The sequence below is a fragment of the Jaculus jaculus genome, chromosome 3 (genome assembly GCF_020740685.1).
Source record: "Jaculus jaculus isolate mJacJac1 chromosome 3, mJacJac1.mat.Y.cur, whole genome shotgun sequence".
NCBI classification, from domain to species: domain Eukaryota; kingdom Metazoa; phylum Chordata; class Mammalia; order Rodentia; family Dipodidae; genus Jaculus; species Jaculus jaculus.
The window spans coordinates 140,935,566-140,950,857 of record NC_059104.1 but is presented as its reverse complement, the minus strand read 5'-3'; the positions used below and the strand labels follow the sequence as shown (position 1 = coordinate 140,950,857).

General features: G+C 39.9%; 1 protein-coding gene across 3 annotated transcripts in view; it reads left to right on the top strand.

Annotated features, from left to right (window-relative positions):
* Window positions 1–15,292, top strand: part of Mctp2 (multiple C2 and transmembrane domain containing 2) — a 248,963-nt gene that overhangs the window by 148,611 nt on the left and 85,060 nt on the right. For all 3 annotated transcript variants that reach the window (XM_004658162.2, XM_045146215.1, XM_045146216.1), the window contains 2 exons: window positions 8,756–8,858; window positions 10,209–10,311. In XM_004658162.2, the coding sequence (XP_004658219.1) occupies window positions 8,756–8,858; window positions 10,209–10,311 (206 nt within the window). The remainder of the gene's footprint in view (window positions 1–8,755; window positions 8,859–10,208; window positions 10,312–15,292) is intronic.

Below are 15,292 nucleotides of genomic sequence, written 5' to 3'. Positions count from 1 at the left end.
CACATAAGTTTACTCAAATACTTTAAGCATTTAAATGTACATTATATATTTAAAATACCTTTGTGAATTCATAATTTTTATTATATCTAAAACCTGGGCTGGAGAGATGGCTTAGTGGTTAAGCGCTTGCCTGTGAAGCCTAAGGACCCCGGTTCGAGGCTCGGTTCCCCAGGTCCCACGTTAGCCAGATGCACAAGGGGGTGCACGTGTCTGGAGTTCATTTGCAGTGGCTGGAAGCCCTGGTGCGCCCATTCTCTCTCCCTCCCTCTATCTGTCTTTCTGTCTAGTCTGTCACTCTCAAATAAATAAATAAATAAATAAATAAATGAACAAAAAAATATTTTAAAACTTGCTATTGTTCTCCAAAACTGTTGACCAAAACACCTCATTGACACCTTGTAATAAAAAGTTCCTGCCATTGTTTCTATACATTATCACAGTGGTTATGAGTTTTTTGTTATATTGTGTTTTTTTTTTTTTTCTGAAACAAGACTACTTTTGTTAGAAGAATTGGCCTGTAGTTATTGTTCACTGGGACTATTAAGCCACATGCCCATTTTATGGTTCATTTTCATTGTTTTTCTCTGGATGCTATATCCATAGCAATACTTTTGCTCTTAAAGATGTTCTGTTTTCAAAGAGATAGCTGTAACTGGAATTTCTAGAAAGTCCTATGATAGTGATTGAATGATTTTAATTTTCATGAGACCTATCAGGACAGCTGAGCCCAAATAGGGAACTTTAGAAACACATTAAAAACTATATAAATCTGCCTTTGGCAGGCTGTCTGTTCTAATAGTCCACCAAAGAATGCAGACTCAAATCAGTGTATAGTTTGGGAGGATGTAGATTTCCCAGTTGTAACTTCCTGTTGCAATAGGAGTCAGTGTATTAAGTTCATGTGCGGCATTCTATGTACTAGCAAGAGTCGCTCTGATCTTACAGCTGGGACTCTCAGTAACATCCTAATCTATTTAAGCTAATCTCTCTTCTGTGTGAGAACCTGTACTAAGTCTTGGTGAGATGGTGGATAATAGGAGTTATGAAGCGGGGGAGGGGGAGAAAAATTAAACGAGTGGCTATGTGGTTATCATCATGCTGCTTAGGTCAAGAACAGGGTGTAGATGCTTATCAGAAGGCAGCTGATGGAAAGTGATGTGTTCGCTTTGATGTCAGGAAGAAAAGGATCTGGTAGAGCAGAAGAGGGACACACATTTCACAGTGAGGGGAGAGTATGTCCCAAACTTGCAGTACTTTTGCTAAGGGATGTGAGAAAAAAAAAACAAGTGAGGCTGGAAAGACAATGAAGGATATTTTTTGAAGAGGAGGCTAGTACCTTGGGTGAGATTAGATCATGAAGAAATGTGAGGGCCAAGTAATGAGATGTGGATAACTCTGAAAATAAGCTTCTAAGAGCAAGATTTCGGTGGGGTGTAGGGGAACTTGGGTGATGTTACACAAGTTCAAGATTCTGGTGTTTTCTGAAGCAGGAGTCATCACAGAGGAATGTAATTAGAAGGTAATATTCTTATGTCATTAGTTCTTTGTTTTGTTTGTGTTTGAATATTAAGATGTCAGAAGCTGAAGCAACTTTTCGGAGAAATGAAGTCCTTCTCATTTTGTGGTGTCCTCAGAGTTCTAATGTGGACCTGGCTGCCTGTGGATTTAGACACCTGTCACACCAAAGTGAGAGGATTTTTGCTGTGTAAAGATAAGAGATGAGAAAGCCACCCTTTGTCCTAGACAAGCTCATGAGCCACTTGGAAACAAAAAGCACTTGTGAAAAATTGGGGTCAGAAAGAATCAAGATCAATGTTTCCTTTTAGCTTGAAACCCTCTTGCCTACTGGCACTGGGATTTCCACCTTGTGGAGATCATTAAGTATCCGCAGAATGAATGAACAGGTACATTTTACAGGAGGTATTACGATACCCATACTAGTTATCATAAGAGTTTAGAGGCTCTCTGATGTGATTGAAGAGAAAATTCCATGAAGACTGTGTGTCTGAACTAGGCTCTGGCTGAGGGGCACCTGGAAGGGCATTGTAGAGACAAGCTGTTACCTGTGTTAAGTGTCACACAGGAATGTGCACCATGCCTCACTGAGCCAGGCAGGAAAGGACAGTCTTAATGAAGGGATAGTTGAGGCAATGGTAATTATACCTTGCTGAAGAGTTGGCAAGCACCAGGGAAATCAAGATGGAATATGTGTGGTGAGTTAATAGAGTATAGATTTGCATAATTTAAATTTTCATCAATATTTGATAGTAATATCTACAAACAAATGGAAAGAAGATATAAAAGCAAAAAGTTTAGAAATTTAGTCTGAAATGACTGTGTTGCATCCCACCCCTTTCCAGGTCTGAGTCTTGATGTTTTATGCCTAGCTGCAGGAATTAGGTACCTCCTGAGTCCTTTCTTTCAACATTGTCCCTTGTTTTGAGCTTGCAGTGTGTAGCGGCTTCTAAGTGCTAGAAGAAAGAGATGACTTGAAATCACATTTAAAGTCCTGGTCAGGAGGGTGCAGCCAGTCTGCCCCTGCCTCGCTCACCTTATTTTTGTTGTTGTCACTCTCTGCCTGTTCATGTACGGCCATGTTTGCATCTGTGGGTGACTAGTTCCTGCAGTCCTCAGATATCACAGTACAAGCATGCTCAAAGTCACCATGTAACTGTGTACTGTATCTCTGGGTTAGGTGGCCCATGTCTATAATCTCAGTACTTGGGAGGTTGAGATAGGAGACTTGCCATGAGCTGGAAGCCAACCTGGGGCTACAGAGTGAGTTCCAGATCAGCCTAGGCTACAGTGAAAATCTAACTCTCTCTTCATGTGTATGTGTACATCTATATATGTTATATATAATGTAAATATGTATTATATCATATATATGTATCAAATATCTCATATATATGTATATATATGATACATATTATGTATAATGTAAATATGTATTGCTTGCATATAACCTTCACACATTCTCATATATCTTTTCAATATTTGCATCGCTCCATTACTTATAATACCTACTGTACTGTAAATGCTATGTAAAAGGTTGAAAGTCTTGTATGGTGTAGAGAATGATGACAAAAATTTTGTACATATTCAATACTTACGGAATACTTCTAATAAAGTTGCCCTCATATGTCTGCTACTGACACCTTACCTTGGAAGGACAATCCTTGCGGGTAGAGACCTGGCAACATTTGTGTGCTGTTCCTAGCCTAGTTCAGTGCTAGGAATGAGGTGAGCACTTTGCAAATGGATTTCAGATGAGTGTTATGACCCCTAAAATGCCTTCACTGCCCATCATTCATTTGCCATCTTTAACGCCTATATGAAGGGACAACTATTGAATTGTAAAGTACTTTGTTGCTGTCTAATGAATTATAAACTGGTGTTGAAAAGTAGCAAGAAATGTTTTAGGCTATTTTGTCATCAAACCAATCACCAGTGTAACAACCATGTCAAGGTGGTGTGTGCCTGGGCATATCTGAGGTCATCTAAATGTGGGGTGGCCAAATAGTGGAGGACTGAGAGGTGGTCGTCTAGATGTCTGGTCCTGCTGTCTACTAATTTGAGTGAAACCTTTGGGGGATTCATTTATTATTAAAGGTCGTTGCTTCCAATGAACGTCCTCATCACTTAAACCTGACTTGATGCTCCCACTTCTTTTATGAGGAAGACCCTGATTCACAAAGTGTATGTAAATGACTGTAAACATTGTAATGTCTTTGTCGCCTCTTGCTTCTCAGCCTGTTTATGCTGTTTTATTAATAAATGCAGCGTTTTAATGAGCTTTGACTGAATTATCTTCAGAGATTTGCTGTGGTGTGTCCCTTGGAGACACATAACTGAAGTTCCTGGCTTCTGGAGGGGAGTTTGCTCCTCATTAGCTGGGACAGCTAAGCGTGTGGGCCTCTCCAGAAAGTGGGGGCACAGCCCAAGCCCACCTGTGCCTGTGCAGGACCGCCACGTCTCTGCCCTGCTGTGTGCTAACCCCAGGGCTTTCATTAAAAGTGTCAGGCAGTTTCCCCAGAGCCAGTCTGATGGCATGTCATGCTGGAGTCCCTGGAGGAACAGTGCTGACACCTACTAATAGTCTGACAAATGGTTAAGTAGCTGTTCCTGCTCAGGTTGAGGAGGGAAGCGGGTGGCACCTGAACATTGAACCCTGAGTGTGTGTCCCCTTCATGGTGACAGTGGGGAAGAGGACATGTGTTGTTCCATACAGCAGCACCCCCCTACCCCCAATCTATCTCCTCTAGAAGTTGTGGGCACAGGAACCTGTCCTTAAGGAAGCAAGATGTTTTGTGCATACTGGTGGGTTGTGAATGTGTTCCTGTCATTATGCCTGCTGGCATCTAAAGCCCCTTCTATGTTTGGAATCTTTTCTAATGATGTGTTTTGGAGCACCAGTCAAATTCACTTTCATTAACAGAAGTAGTCAAGCCAGTCACATCTTCCTGAGCATTGTCAGGTGGGGCATGAACAAGAAATTCATAGGATACCCCTGAACCTGCAGAAAGTCAGGCAAATTGGGGAGAACAGAGAACTCATAGCATTAGAAGCCACAGTCAGGGTTTCAGGACAAGGGTGCCCTCTGAGGTCCAATGTCCTAGAGATGCAGAGGCTGCACCAGGCTGTTCTGGTGAGGGGTGATTTCTTGTGCATGTTCCCTCTGTTAGACAGGGACTTTTAGAGGCTGTTTTCCAGTTTTTTGCAAGAATTCTAAACTCTCTGAGGGCATTTGAATAGATTTCTGTGAAATGAAGACCAGTAGCCTTTCTTTAGTTTGTGACAGAGGTCCCTAACTCAACTATCTATGTGGTTGGCTTGATCATTGTTTAGTGACCATGGAGATAATGACATTGACTGAAAACCTGTGGCCAGGCAGGCATCTGAATGTCTAGGCCACAGTCATTGAAATGGAACCTCCTGTTTAGTACTGACCTCTACCCATGTATCTGTTTTTCTCTTGACCAAAAAAAAAAAAAAAAAAAGTTTAAAAAATTACCCATACAAGGCCCTGGCCCTGAGCCAGCTCTTTGTAGGTGTGCAGTACCTCACCACTCCTGGTTCAGGGGCTTTGATGTTGGCTGTGCACTCTCAATGGTAGAGAAGAAGGTCAAGGATCCTGAGCACTCTCTGCATTAGGCACTGGGCCTAAAACTCCTGACCATTTGTTAAAGAAACATCTCTCCTTAAGCCCCCAGAAAATTTGGCATACACTGTATTGTGAAGGTCAGGAAACTGTGCAATATGTTAATGCCAAGTGGTCATCATAGAGCCATTCTTGAAAGATACTTTTTAATTTTATTGACTCTTTAGAGAGATGGAAAGAAAGATAATGTGCACAACAGGTCCTTTTGTGGCTACAACAAATAAAAATAAAACACACACACACACACACACACACACAGATACATGCCCTGCTTTGTGCCCCTGACTTTATGTGACCTGGGGGTTTGAACCTGTTCCTGTAAGCTTTACAAACAAGTACTATTGACCCCTGACCCCTCTCCCCAAACACCCAGTTTCGTTCTTTCTTTCTTTCCCTAGCAGTTCCCTTGTAAGTGTCTCTGCTGAACACGGTGAAAAGGATTAAAGTTTTCCCTTTGTAGTGTAATGGGCTTCAGGAGTTTAGAAAGAGTCTTTAAACTCCAAGCCCTGAATTTGTGTCTGTTTTTACCCAGGAGTTGGGATAAAACAAGACTGATAAGGATACTTATTACATCTTTATTAAGGAATATCAAGGTTAGGAGGGAGAGGGAGAGTTCACAAACAGAGAAAGGGAAAATAGATGCACTATATGGTTTAAGAGCCTATGTGAGAGTCAAGCATGGGTCTGGGAAATAAATGTAAAAAGGGATTTTAGATTTAGAGGGAAAAAGAAAAGTACAGGGAGTTCCAGCCATGTGGATGTCAGGAGGTGGTAAGAATTTGGGTCGGGAGGGCCCCCCATCTCAGCCTGCCAAGAGGAGATGATGGGACGTTTACCAGAGCAGGGATCTGGAAATTCAGGAGAGGAACAAAGCCAAGAAGAGGGCTTGCCCACCTAGAAGGATCTATATGTGAATTTCTTATGGTGATCTTTATCTTCAGGCTCAGGTGAGCCAGCATGCTCATTCATCTGGATTAGGGACTGGATCAAGAAGAAGCCAGCCATGATGTCAAGTTTAAGGCTGAGCTTAACCAACCAGAATTTCAGGATCACATTTAAACCTTAATTTTAGGAAAGAGGAACTCTTTCCCAGATACTGACTCAGGTTGTTTATGGAAAAACAGATAAAGCAAGAGCTAAGGAGAATCTAGATTCTCCTCTAATCTCTAGCAAAGTAAAGACTGCAAGGCCAGGCCTGAGAGCACTTCTAATCTTTACTTCCGGAGACTGACTGATTTAGTAGCTCTCAAGCCAACTTTGGATTTCTGATCCTCTTGCTTCTTGTGTCTGTTCTGTGGAGGATGCAGGTGACAGGATCAAAAAAAAAAAAAAAAAAAAAAAAAAAAGCTGGGTGTGATGGCACACACCTTTAATCCTGGCACTCAGAGGCAGAGGTAGGAGGATTGCCATGAGTTCAAAGATACCTTGAGACTACATAGATAATTCCAGGTCGGCCTGGGCCAAAGTGAGACCCTGTCTGGAAATACCAAAAACAAACAAACAAGCAAACAAACAAAAAAAAAAAAAAAACTATGAGCTGGGCATGGTGGCTCATGACTATAATACCAGCACCAGGGCAACAGAGGTTAGGAGGATCACTGTGAGTTCAAGGTCATCCTGAGACTACAAAGTGAATTCCAGGTCATCTTGGGCTAGAGGGAGTCCCTACCATGAAAAAAACAAACAAACAAAAAAAACACCTATGATGCAAAAGGTGTGAGGTTACTGTTAAGTTTCACATATGTTCTGATTGCATTTTATTAAATTTCAGCTTTATATATTTCGTAACATCAAAAACTTAGCTTGTGGGGTCTTATCCTAAGTACTACAATTATGCATGCTTACTCCTATGGAGCTGAGTTTTAGCCCCTACAGAGACATTTTGCACTTCTTTGCACCTCTTCTCCCAGCCTCGTGGAAGCCAGTGTGCTTTCTCTGGTTTCTTGTTGCAGAAGAATCATTATCTATATTGTTCTAAAGAAAATTTGAGGAGGTAGCAGAGGTGAGCTTCTGATTTGTTTTTTACTGGCACATATTCGCAGTGCTATTACGTGTTGTGGGGCTGTGATGCGTGTACATGTGGTGTCATATTTCTATGAGGACATTTAGCATATCCATAACGTCACACATTCACCATTTCTTTGTGATGAAAAGGCTTCAAATCCTTACAGCTATTTTGAAAGATTTAATACAATATTGTTCATAACAGTCACTATAGTGTATAAGAGAATATCAGAATTTATCTCTAATATCTAACAATCACCTTGTACTTGTCTACAAGTCTCTCCTGATGTACTTCTCCCCTTTCCTTCTCCAGACTCTGCTACTCTTCTGTATACATTAAAAGTAGCTCCTAGGGGCTGGAGAGATGGCTTAGCAGTTAAGGTGTTTGCCTGCACAGCCAAAGGACCCAGGTTAAACTTCCCAGAACCCATATAAGCCAGATGCACAAGGTGGCATGTGCATCTGCATCTGGAGTTCATTTGTAGTGGCTGGGGGTCCTGGCATTCCCATTCTCTCTCTCTCCTCTCCCCCGCCCCCGTCTCTTTTTCTCTCACACAAATAAGTAATTTAATAAATTTTTAAAGTAGCTGTTAAGATGCCATTATAAGGGAGATAATGGATCTAATGCCTGCTTCCTCCCCACCACTGGCTTATTCATATGACTATAGATGACATGACTTTATCCTTTTATGACTGAATAATATGCAATTGTACATGTGTATGTTACTTTATCCATTTGTAAGTTGGATACAAGTTGTTTCCTATATTTAGCTATTGTAATGCTTTAATGAACATGGGAATGCAGATGTCTCTTGGGCATACTGATTTCATTTCCTTTGAATGTACACATGATAGTGATATTACTATATTATATGGCAATTCTAAGTGTAGTTACTGAAGGAATTTACTGTTTTTAATAATGGCCGTATTAATTGAAATTCCCACCAACATTATATTAGACTTAACTTTTTTCCATATCATTCCACCAGTTGTTAATATTTTCTTTATTTGTTTAGTTTGGGTTTTCTTGTAGTACTAGGGATCAAATCCAGGTTCTTTCATATGCTGAATGCTATACTACTAAGTTATTTTTCCAGCTCTGTTTTATTTATTCTAACTGGGCTGTGATGATATATCATTGTGGTTTGAGTCTCATGTTTCTGATGATGTGTAAAGTGGTCATTTTTTTTTTCAAATGTTTGGATATTTCTCATTTTAGGTCTTTTATCTGTTTTAATTTGGTTGTCATGTGTTTTTTTGCTATCAGATTAATTTCTAAAACAAAGAAGTGTGGATTCTTTTGTATAGCAAATGGGTAGCCTTTCCTGTGACAACTGAGTGATCATTGGCTTAGAGTCTCAGGTTACTTATTAGTCTGAATCCCTTAAATGCTGAAAGTGAAACGCTGATAAGCATCCATGTCTCTGGAATTCCCACACAGGCTGTCCAAAAGGCCTTCTGGAATAGCATTTTCTCCTTTCCTCTTTCAGAAAACCCAGTTTTGTTGCTATGAAAGCATGTGGCTTTTGTTCATTTATGTCCATTTTGATACTTACTGCCTTTGACCAATGTCTGCTATTCTCTTTCCAGGGAAGAGTGATCCTTTCTGCTTGCTGGAGTTGGGCAATGACCGACTTCAGACCCATACCATTTACAAAAACCTCAACCCCGAGTGGAACAAAGTTTTTACATTGTAAGTGCTTCTACTCTGGGCAGCTTTAACTCACAGGGCAATTATCTGTGATGCTTGTGGGGCAGACTGGAGCTCTTGAGTGGAACTTTCTGTTTATTTTTATGTGCAAAGAGTACATTTTATTGTTCTTTTTTCTTCTGAAAACCTTTTATCCTTTCAATTTATAGGGTGTAGTTTAATAATAGCAGAACTATTTGGGACTATAAGGGTCTGTTACAGGAGACATTTGGAAAGTAGATCTTTCAGTGACTATTAATGTGTGGCTGGATGGAACCTTCCTAGGCATTCAATTTTATCTACTTCTTGGTTAAGGACAGTGTCAAATGGAATCTTACCTTATGTTCAGGGAGCATATATGTTGTAATTTCACTTTAACACATGAAGACTTGAAGTCTGCAAGTCTTTTGAACAATACAGATTGTGTGTGAAGCCTTGAAGACTCCTACTGGATCCTTGTGTTTCAACACATCATGGTAGCCCACTCCATAGACTGCCTGTGTGCCCTGTCCAACTTGGACATTTCTGAGTTTATGTGCATTTCAGTTTCCAGGTTTGCCTTAGAGTTTAAGGCACCTGGCCATCTAGGGGAGGCTTCCAGCAAACTTGGGTGATATAATGGTACATTACTGAGATATTACTGGATAACAGCTCAGGCTGCATTTATGTGTGAAAAGTTAAGTTTGCCTCTAATGGGGTTGATGGCACTAAGTTCCCAAAGGTCTGCAGGAACTGGATCAAGTGTATACAGGCCTGCCGACTTCCAGATGTCAGAATTTTTCTAACGCACTAAAAATAGCCATGACTCTATTTTGCATTTTCACTGGTACCTCACTTTTGGTCAGTGTGAAGAAAACATGTTTAAATATGCTTGTGATGTTTTGGTGTTTTGTGTTTAGACAATGAAAAGCTTGTTATGTATTTCAGAAAATTCTGGGTTTCACTGCTTTCTCTATTCAAATAATATTCTTATTAATTTCAAGTAAAAGTGATTTTGTTTTTATTTTTTTATGTGGAAGTGACTTTGGAATTACTTTATTTTCCCCCTCTTCATTTTTTCTTCCTTATCTTTATTCCGCTTCTTTAACAATTCCACTCTTGAGTGAACACATGTATGGAAATGTCACAGTAAAAAAGTTGACTTCTTTTTTTTTCATGTGGATGTCTGAATCTTCTATGATGGAAGGTTTGGGAATACAGTCAGTTTGATTTAATTTTTGGAATTTAATTAAATGGTAGTTTTATACTCTCAGGACACACAGACTTAATTAGTAAAACAGTGTTTTCAGATCTTCATGGAACAGACTGTACTTGTGTGTTTTTGTGTATAATCCCTGATATTTCTGGTTTCAGTCCCATTAAAGACATCCATGATGTTTTGGAAGTGACAGTGTTTGATGAAGATGGAGATAAACCTCCTGACTTTCTCGGAAAAGTTGCCATTCCCTTGCTGTCTGTAAGTCCCCTGTGCTAATCAACAATTTATGTCATTTGACTTGTAGTTGATGAGTTTCTATGGTCTACCTAGATTTGCTTTGTTTTTGTCAGCTTGGGAGTAAAACAATTCTCCCATCTACAACAGGAAACTACTGTTTGTTCCTTATGCTTCTTTTTTCAAATAAAAAATATATGATTATTATCTGTGCCAATCTGATACGTATTTCATCAACCAAAGCATGTTGATCAATGTTTCAGTATATTCCATAATATTTCATTATACTCCAGTTTTTCTATTTCTATCTCAAGAGAGCACTTTCTGTTTGATTTCAAGGAATATATATCCATGGCTAGTTTTCCCATATATTCATGCAAAACAGACAAATATTTCATTTCTTTTCTCTCTCTCTCTCTTTTTTTTTTTTTTTTTTTTTTGGTTTCTTGAGTTAGGGTCTCACTATCATCCAGGCTGACCTGGAATTCACTCTGTAGTCTCAGGTGGCCTCGAACTCATGACAATCCTCCTACCTTTACCTCCCAAGTGCTACATTTCATTTCTTTAACGTTCCTCACTGTTCACTTCTGCATAGATTAGTTACTAATTCATAGATTAATTATTGTTAATTCTACATTTGTTTGTTTCTTCTGTTGTCTTAAAGATTATTTTTTCAAAGTTCCTTTTGCTGTGACTGGTTTCATACTCAAAAACAATTTATGGAAAAGCAAAAATCTCTCTTGAAGAAGTGTATTATAATAGTCTACTTAGGATCAGCAAAGAGAAAATTCTGAATGGAAAAGTACTTGTGAGCTATAACATACAAAGCAACTAAGAGTGGCTTCACAGAGACAAAGGTGGGGGAGGTATTGAGTGAATTCACCTTTAAATTGTAAAGCAGTGTGCATGCATGCATGTGTGTGTGAGTGTGTGTGTGAAATAAGCTGTTTTAGAATAGTGACCTTCAGTTTTTTATTCAACATTAACTCAATTTTTCAGAGTCATCATGGCTCCATCATGCAATGAGACATTATTTCTTCCCAAAGACTTTTTTTTTTTCTAAAGCTATTTGTGTGCATTTTTGTTGATGGAACACTGCAATTTAGCCATAAGAAACGTCTAGCTCACACAATGTTGATAGAGAGAGGAGCACTGTATGTCTTAATATCTCTTCGCCTGTTTTGATCACTTGGTTAATTCCTCCCCAGGTTGTCATATCCCTGATGCTCCTCCAGGAGCCTGCGTGGAGCGTCTGCTCACTGGTGCAGCCGGCGCTTACCAAATGCTCCGTGCTCTCAGTGGCAGGCTGCAGGCTTGTGGAGTGAAGCTGGTAATTTGGGATTTCCCCCTTTTATATTACAAGCTTGTCAGTTATTCCTGAAAGAATACATGTTACAGGAATATAGGGCATATTTTAAGTGAATCTAAAGAGTATATCTAAAACTGAATTTTATAATCCAGCTATCTCTCTTTCTTTTCCACATGTACGTTATTCTTTTCTTGTAGGTAAACCTCAGTGTCTTTATTTACTTACCAGATGAGCATACTTAGCATGTTTTACAACCTCTCTCTATTTCATTTGTAAATTTTTTTTTTTGTATTTTGTTTTCTTTCTATGCCAACCTTTTTTTTTTTTTTTTTTTTGAGGTAAGGTCTCACAATGGTCCAGGCTGTGTAATCTCAGGGTGGCCTCAAAATCATGGTGATCCTCCTACCTTTGCCTCCACAGTGCTGGGATTAAAGGTGTGTGCCACCACGCCCAGCTGTACCAACCTTTGATTAGCTTACTTTCTTCCATCCTCGACCAAAGAAATGACCTCAAGCTAGATCCATGCTACTCCGCCCTGACATCGACTCTGGGGCCAGATCATGTTTTATTGGGTGGAGATGTTCCTGTCCGCACTGGCGTGTTCAGCAGACTTCAGACATCTCCACACTACATGGCAGTGACACTTGCCACTGTCTGCTCCCTCCACAACCAAAGATGTGTTCAGACATTGCTAATGAAAAAGAGGCAGAATCAATATCATTAAAGAACCATTGACCTTAATTAATGTTTTTTTTTAAATTCTCAAAAAATAAAATGTTTTGTGAAAGACTTAGCTTAATACCTAGTTTATATGTAAGCTGATTTTCCATGGATATTTTTCATGGTGGTTATAAGATGTACCCATGGGCTACTGTTCATTATTCATTAAAGAAATTCCAGTATGACAGGAACTGTTTTAGGTAACTGTGATCTAATGGTGACCACAGGGAAGCTACCCCCTCTTTTTTTTTTTTTTTTTTTCAAAGTAGGGTCTCACCATAGCCCAAGCTGACCTGGAACTCATTATTTAGTCTCAGGGTGGCCTTGAACTCATGGTGATCCTCCTACCTCTGCCTCCCCAGTGCTGAGATTGAAGGCATGCCCCACCACTCCTGCCTTTCCCTTTTTGCTTAGAGATAAGACTGTGTTTGTAAATTCCATTGAAGATGTGGTATATAACAACATACATAAGCTGAAAAAAGTGACACAGCCTTACATGCTGAGGACTCAAGCAGTCATGTATTAGTTCCTTTCTCATGACTATGACCAGATACCTAATGAAAAGCATCTTAAGGGAGGAAAGGACTTATTTTTGGCTTATAGTTTTGAGAAGGTGAAGTGTATTATGGTGTGAGGCACAGTAGCAGTAGCAGAGAGCTGGCTCCTCACATTGTAGTCAGGAAGCAGATGGTGGGCAGGAAGTGGTACTAGGTTTACAAAGCCTCAAGGCTTTTCTCCAGTGAGCCACTTCCTTCAGAAAGGCTCACCCTCCTAAGTGTATCACTACCTTCCAAAAATGTGCTACCAGCTAGGGACCAAGTGGTGAAGCTTTGGTGAACACTTCATATAAGCCAACAGAGGGAGGGATAACAAGAATATAGGGTAGAGGAGGACGGTTTCCCAAGGCTGTGCACCTAGTGCATCATCTAAAACAAAAAAAAAAAAAAAAGAAAGATAGAAAAAGAAAAAGAAATAAAGGACCATTTGAATGAGAACTTAAAGAAGTTGGGGGAGGGGGAGCCTTGTGGGAAAATGTCCAGAGAGGAAATCTTCATGTTTGGAAGATGTGAGGCAGAACATGCCTATTAAATTCTAGAAATGACAAAGCATAGAGTGAACCAAGTGGAGAACGGGCAGAGCATGAGAGAACCTTGGAAGACATTGAAAGCCAAAGTCTGTGAGTTACTTTGGTTGTTATTCGAGAAGGATGGGCAACCACAGGGCTTTTCAAGGTAGAGGATACTTGATTTGATATACATTTTTGTGTGTGTATGTTTCTAATATAAATGGCCAGTGGCAATCCAGAAGTGAGACCTAACTTAATTTGTAAAGATAACTTGACCTAGGTAATAATTACCTTAGGACTGTGATGATCCATGTCACTCATTTGTCTCAGATTCATTCTCGATTCCTTGACTGGTAAATTGGAAATGGTGCAAATCTTACAGTGAATTTATGTGTATTGTTCTTGGCACTAGGGGGTTTCCCTACAGCAACCCTCTGTTGTGTGTTATGTGTAGTGTAGGACTCACAGTAAGAATGCCAGGCCAAGGAAGAGGTGCTGGAACTCACCTATGCAGTGGATGGAGAGGATTTGAATTAACTGCCAAAGGAAGGTGGCGGAGTGGATTTCAGTATAAAAGGATGTGTGGGGCTAGGGAGATAGCTTGGTGGGTAAAATGATTGTTGTAAGCATAAGAGTTTGAGTTCACCTACCAAATCAGAAAGCCAGAGATCCAGAGGCCCCCAACACCTCATCACTGAAGCAGACCAAAAATGAACCCAACATGGCTCAGGGAAATTTTGCAGAAGAGGGGACGGAAAATATGTCAGAGCCACATGTTGGGTCATGATATGCAGAGACATTTATCCTACCCATAACTGAGGGCTAACTCCACAATGCACAACCCATATACCTCAACAAGGAGGGGCCAAGGGGGAGGGGATAGGTCACTGATGAGCCTAATAATAGTACCAAACTGACTGTATTTGCTGAATACAAAACTAATTAATAACAACAAAAAAAAAAGAGTTTGAGTTCAGAGCCCAGCATCCATGTGAAATGTGGGAGTTGGTAGTGTATGACTATAATCCCAGTGTTTGAGAGATAGACACATATGTAGCATTATAGGTTGCTGGATAGTAGTTGAGCTGAATTGGTGAGCTCCAGGTTCAGTGGGAGACTGTCTAAAAGTATAATGTGGAGAGCGCTTGAGGAAGACATGTGAGGTCACCTAACCTCTCACTTATATATACGTGAATGTACACTCAAACCTTTCTATCTACACAATATGAATGCATACACACATGCTCACATATTAAACTTATGCATATATAAGAAAAATTATAAAATAAATACAAGTTGCATGAAAAAAAGACTTTAGGAAATAATGGGTTTGAACTGGGTCAGAAAGAGCTTGTTGATAAAGACTGGTGGGTAAGGAGAACAGGAAAGTCCTTCCAAGCAGAGGACCAAGCAGAGCCAGAGGTGCACAAGGGTTGCATCCCGGCAGCAAGGACACTTGGCTTCCTGGAGGTCAGGACTAATATGGAGGAGTGGACAAGGCAGAAGGTGCTTATATAAAGATGGAGTTTGTCAACTTTTGAATAAAAATAGCAATTATAAAAACTGATTCTACACATATGCAAAACTCATGATTAAGATAATTGAAATACTCGTGATTAAGATAATTGAAATTTTGACTGGAATTCACTACCACTCAAAGATGTACAGTATCTGTTCATTTTCACACTGTTCTTGGTCTTCCCCTCAGGAACGTAGTAAATAACTAAGTGCACAGGAATACAGTAAGAAAATTTTAGTCTTGAAATATTTTGGGCAGTTGACTTAGCCAGGTTTATTCAACACTTCCATCCTCAAGTGTGTACTATGTGGAAAACAAGTGTGCATCTTCCTCCCCTAGCATAGTCAATGCTTACAATATGCAGTTACTTTTGTAAAGTGTTAATGGGCCA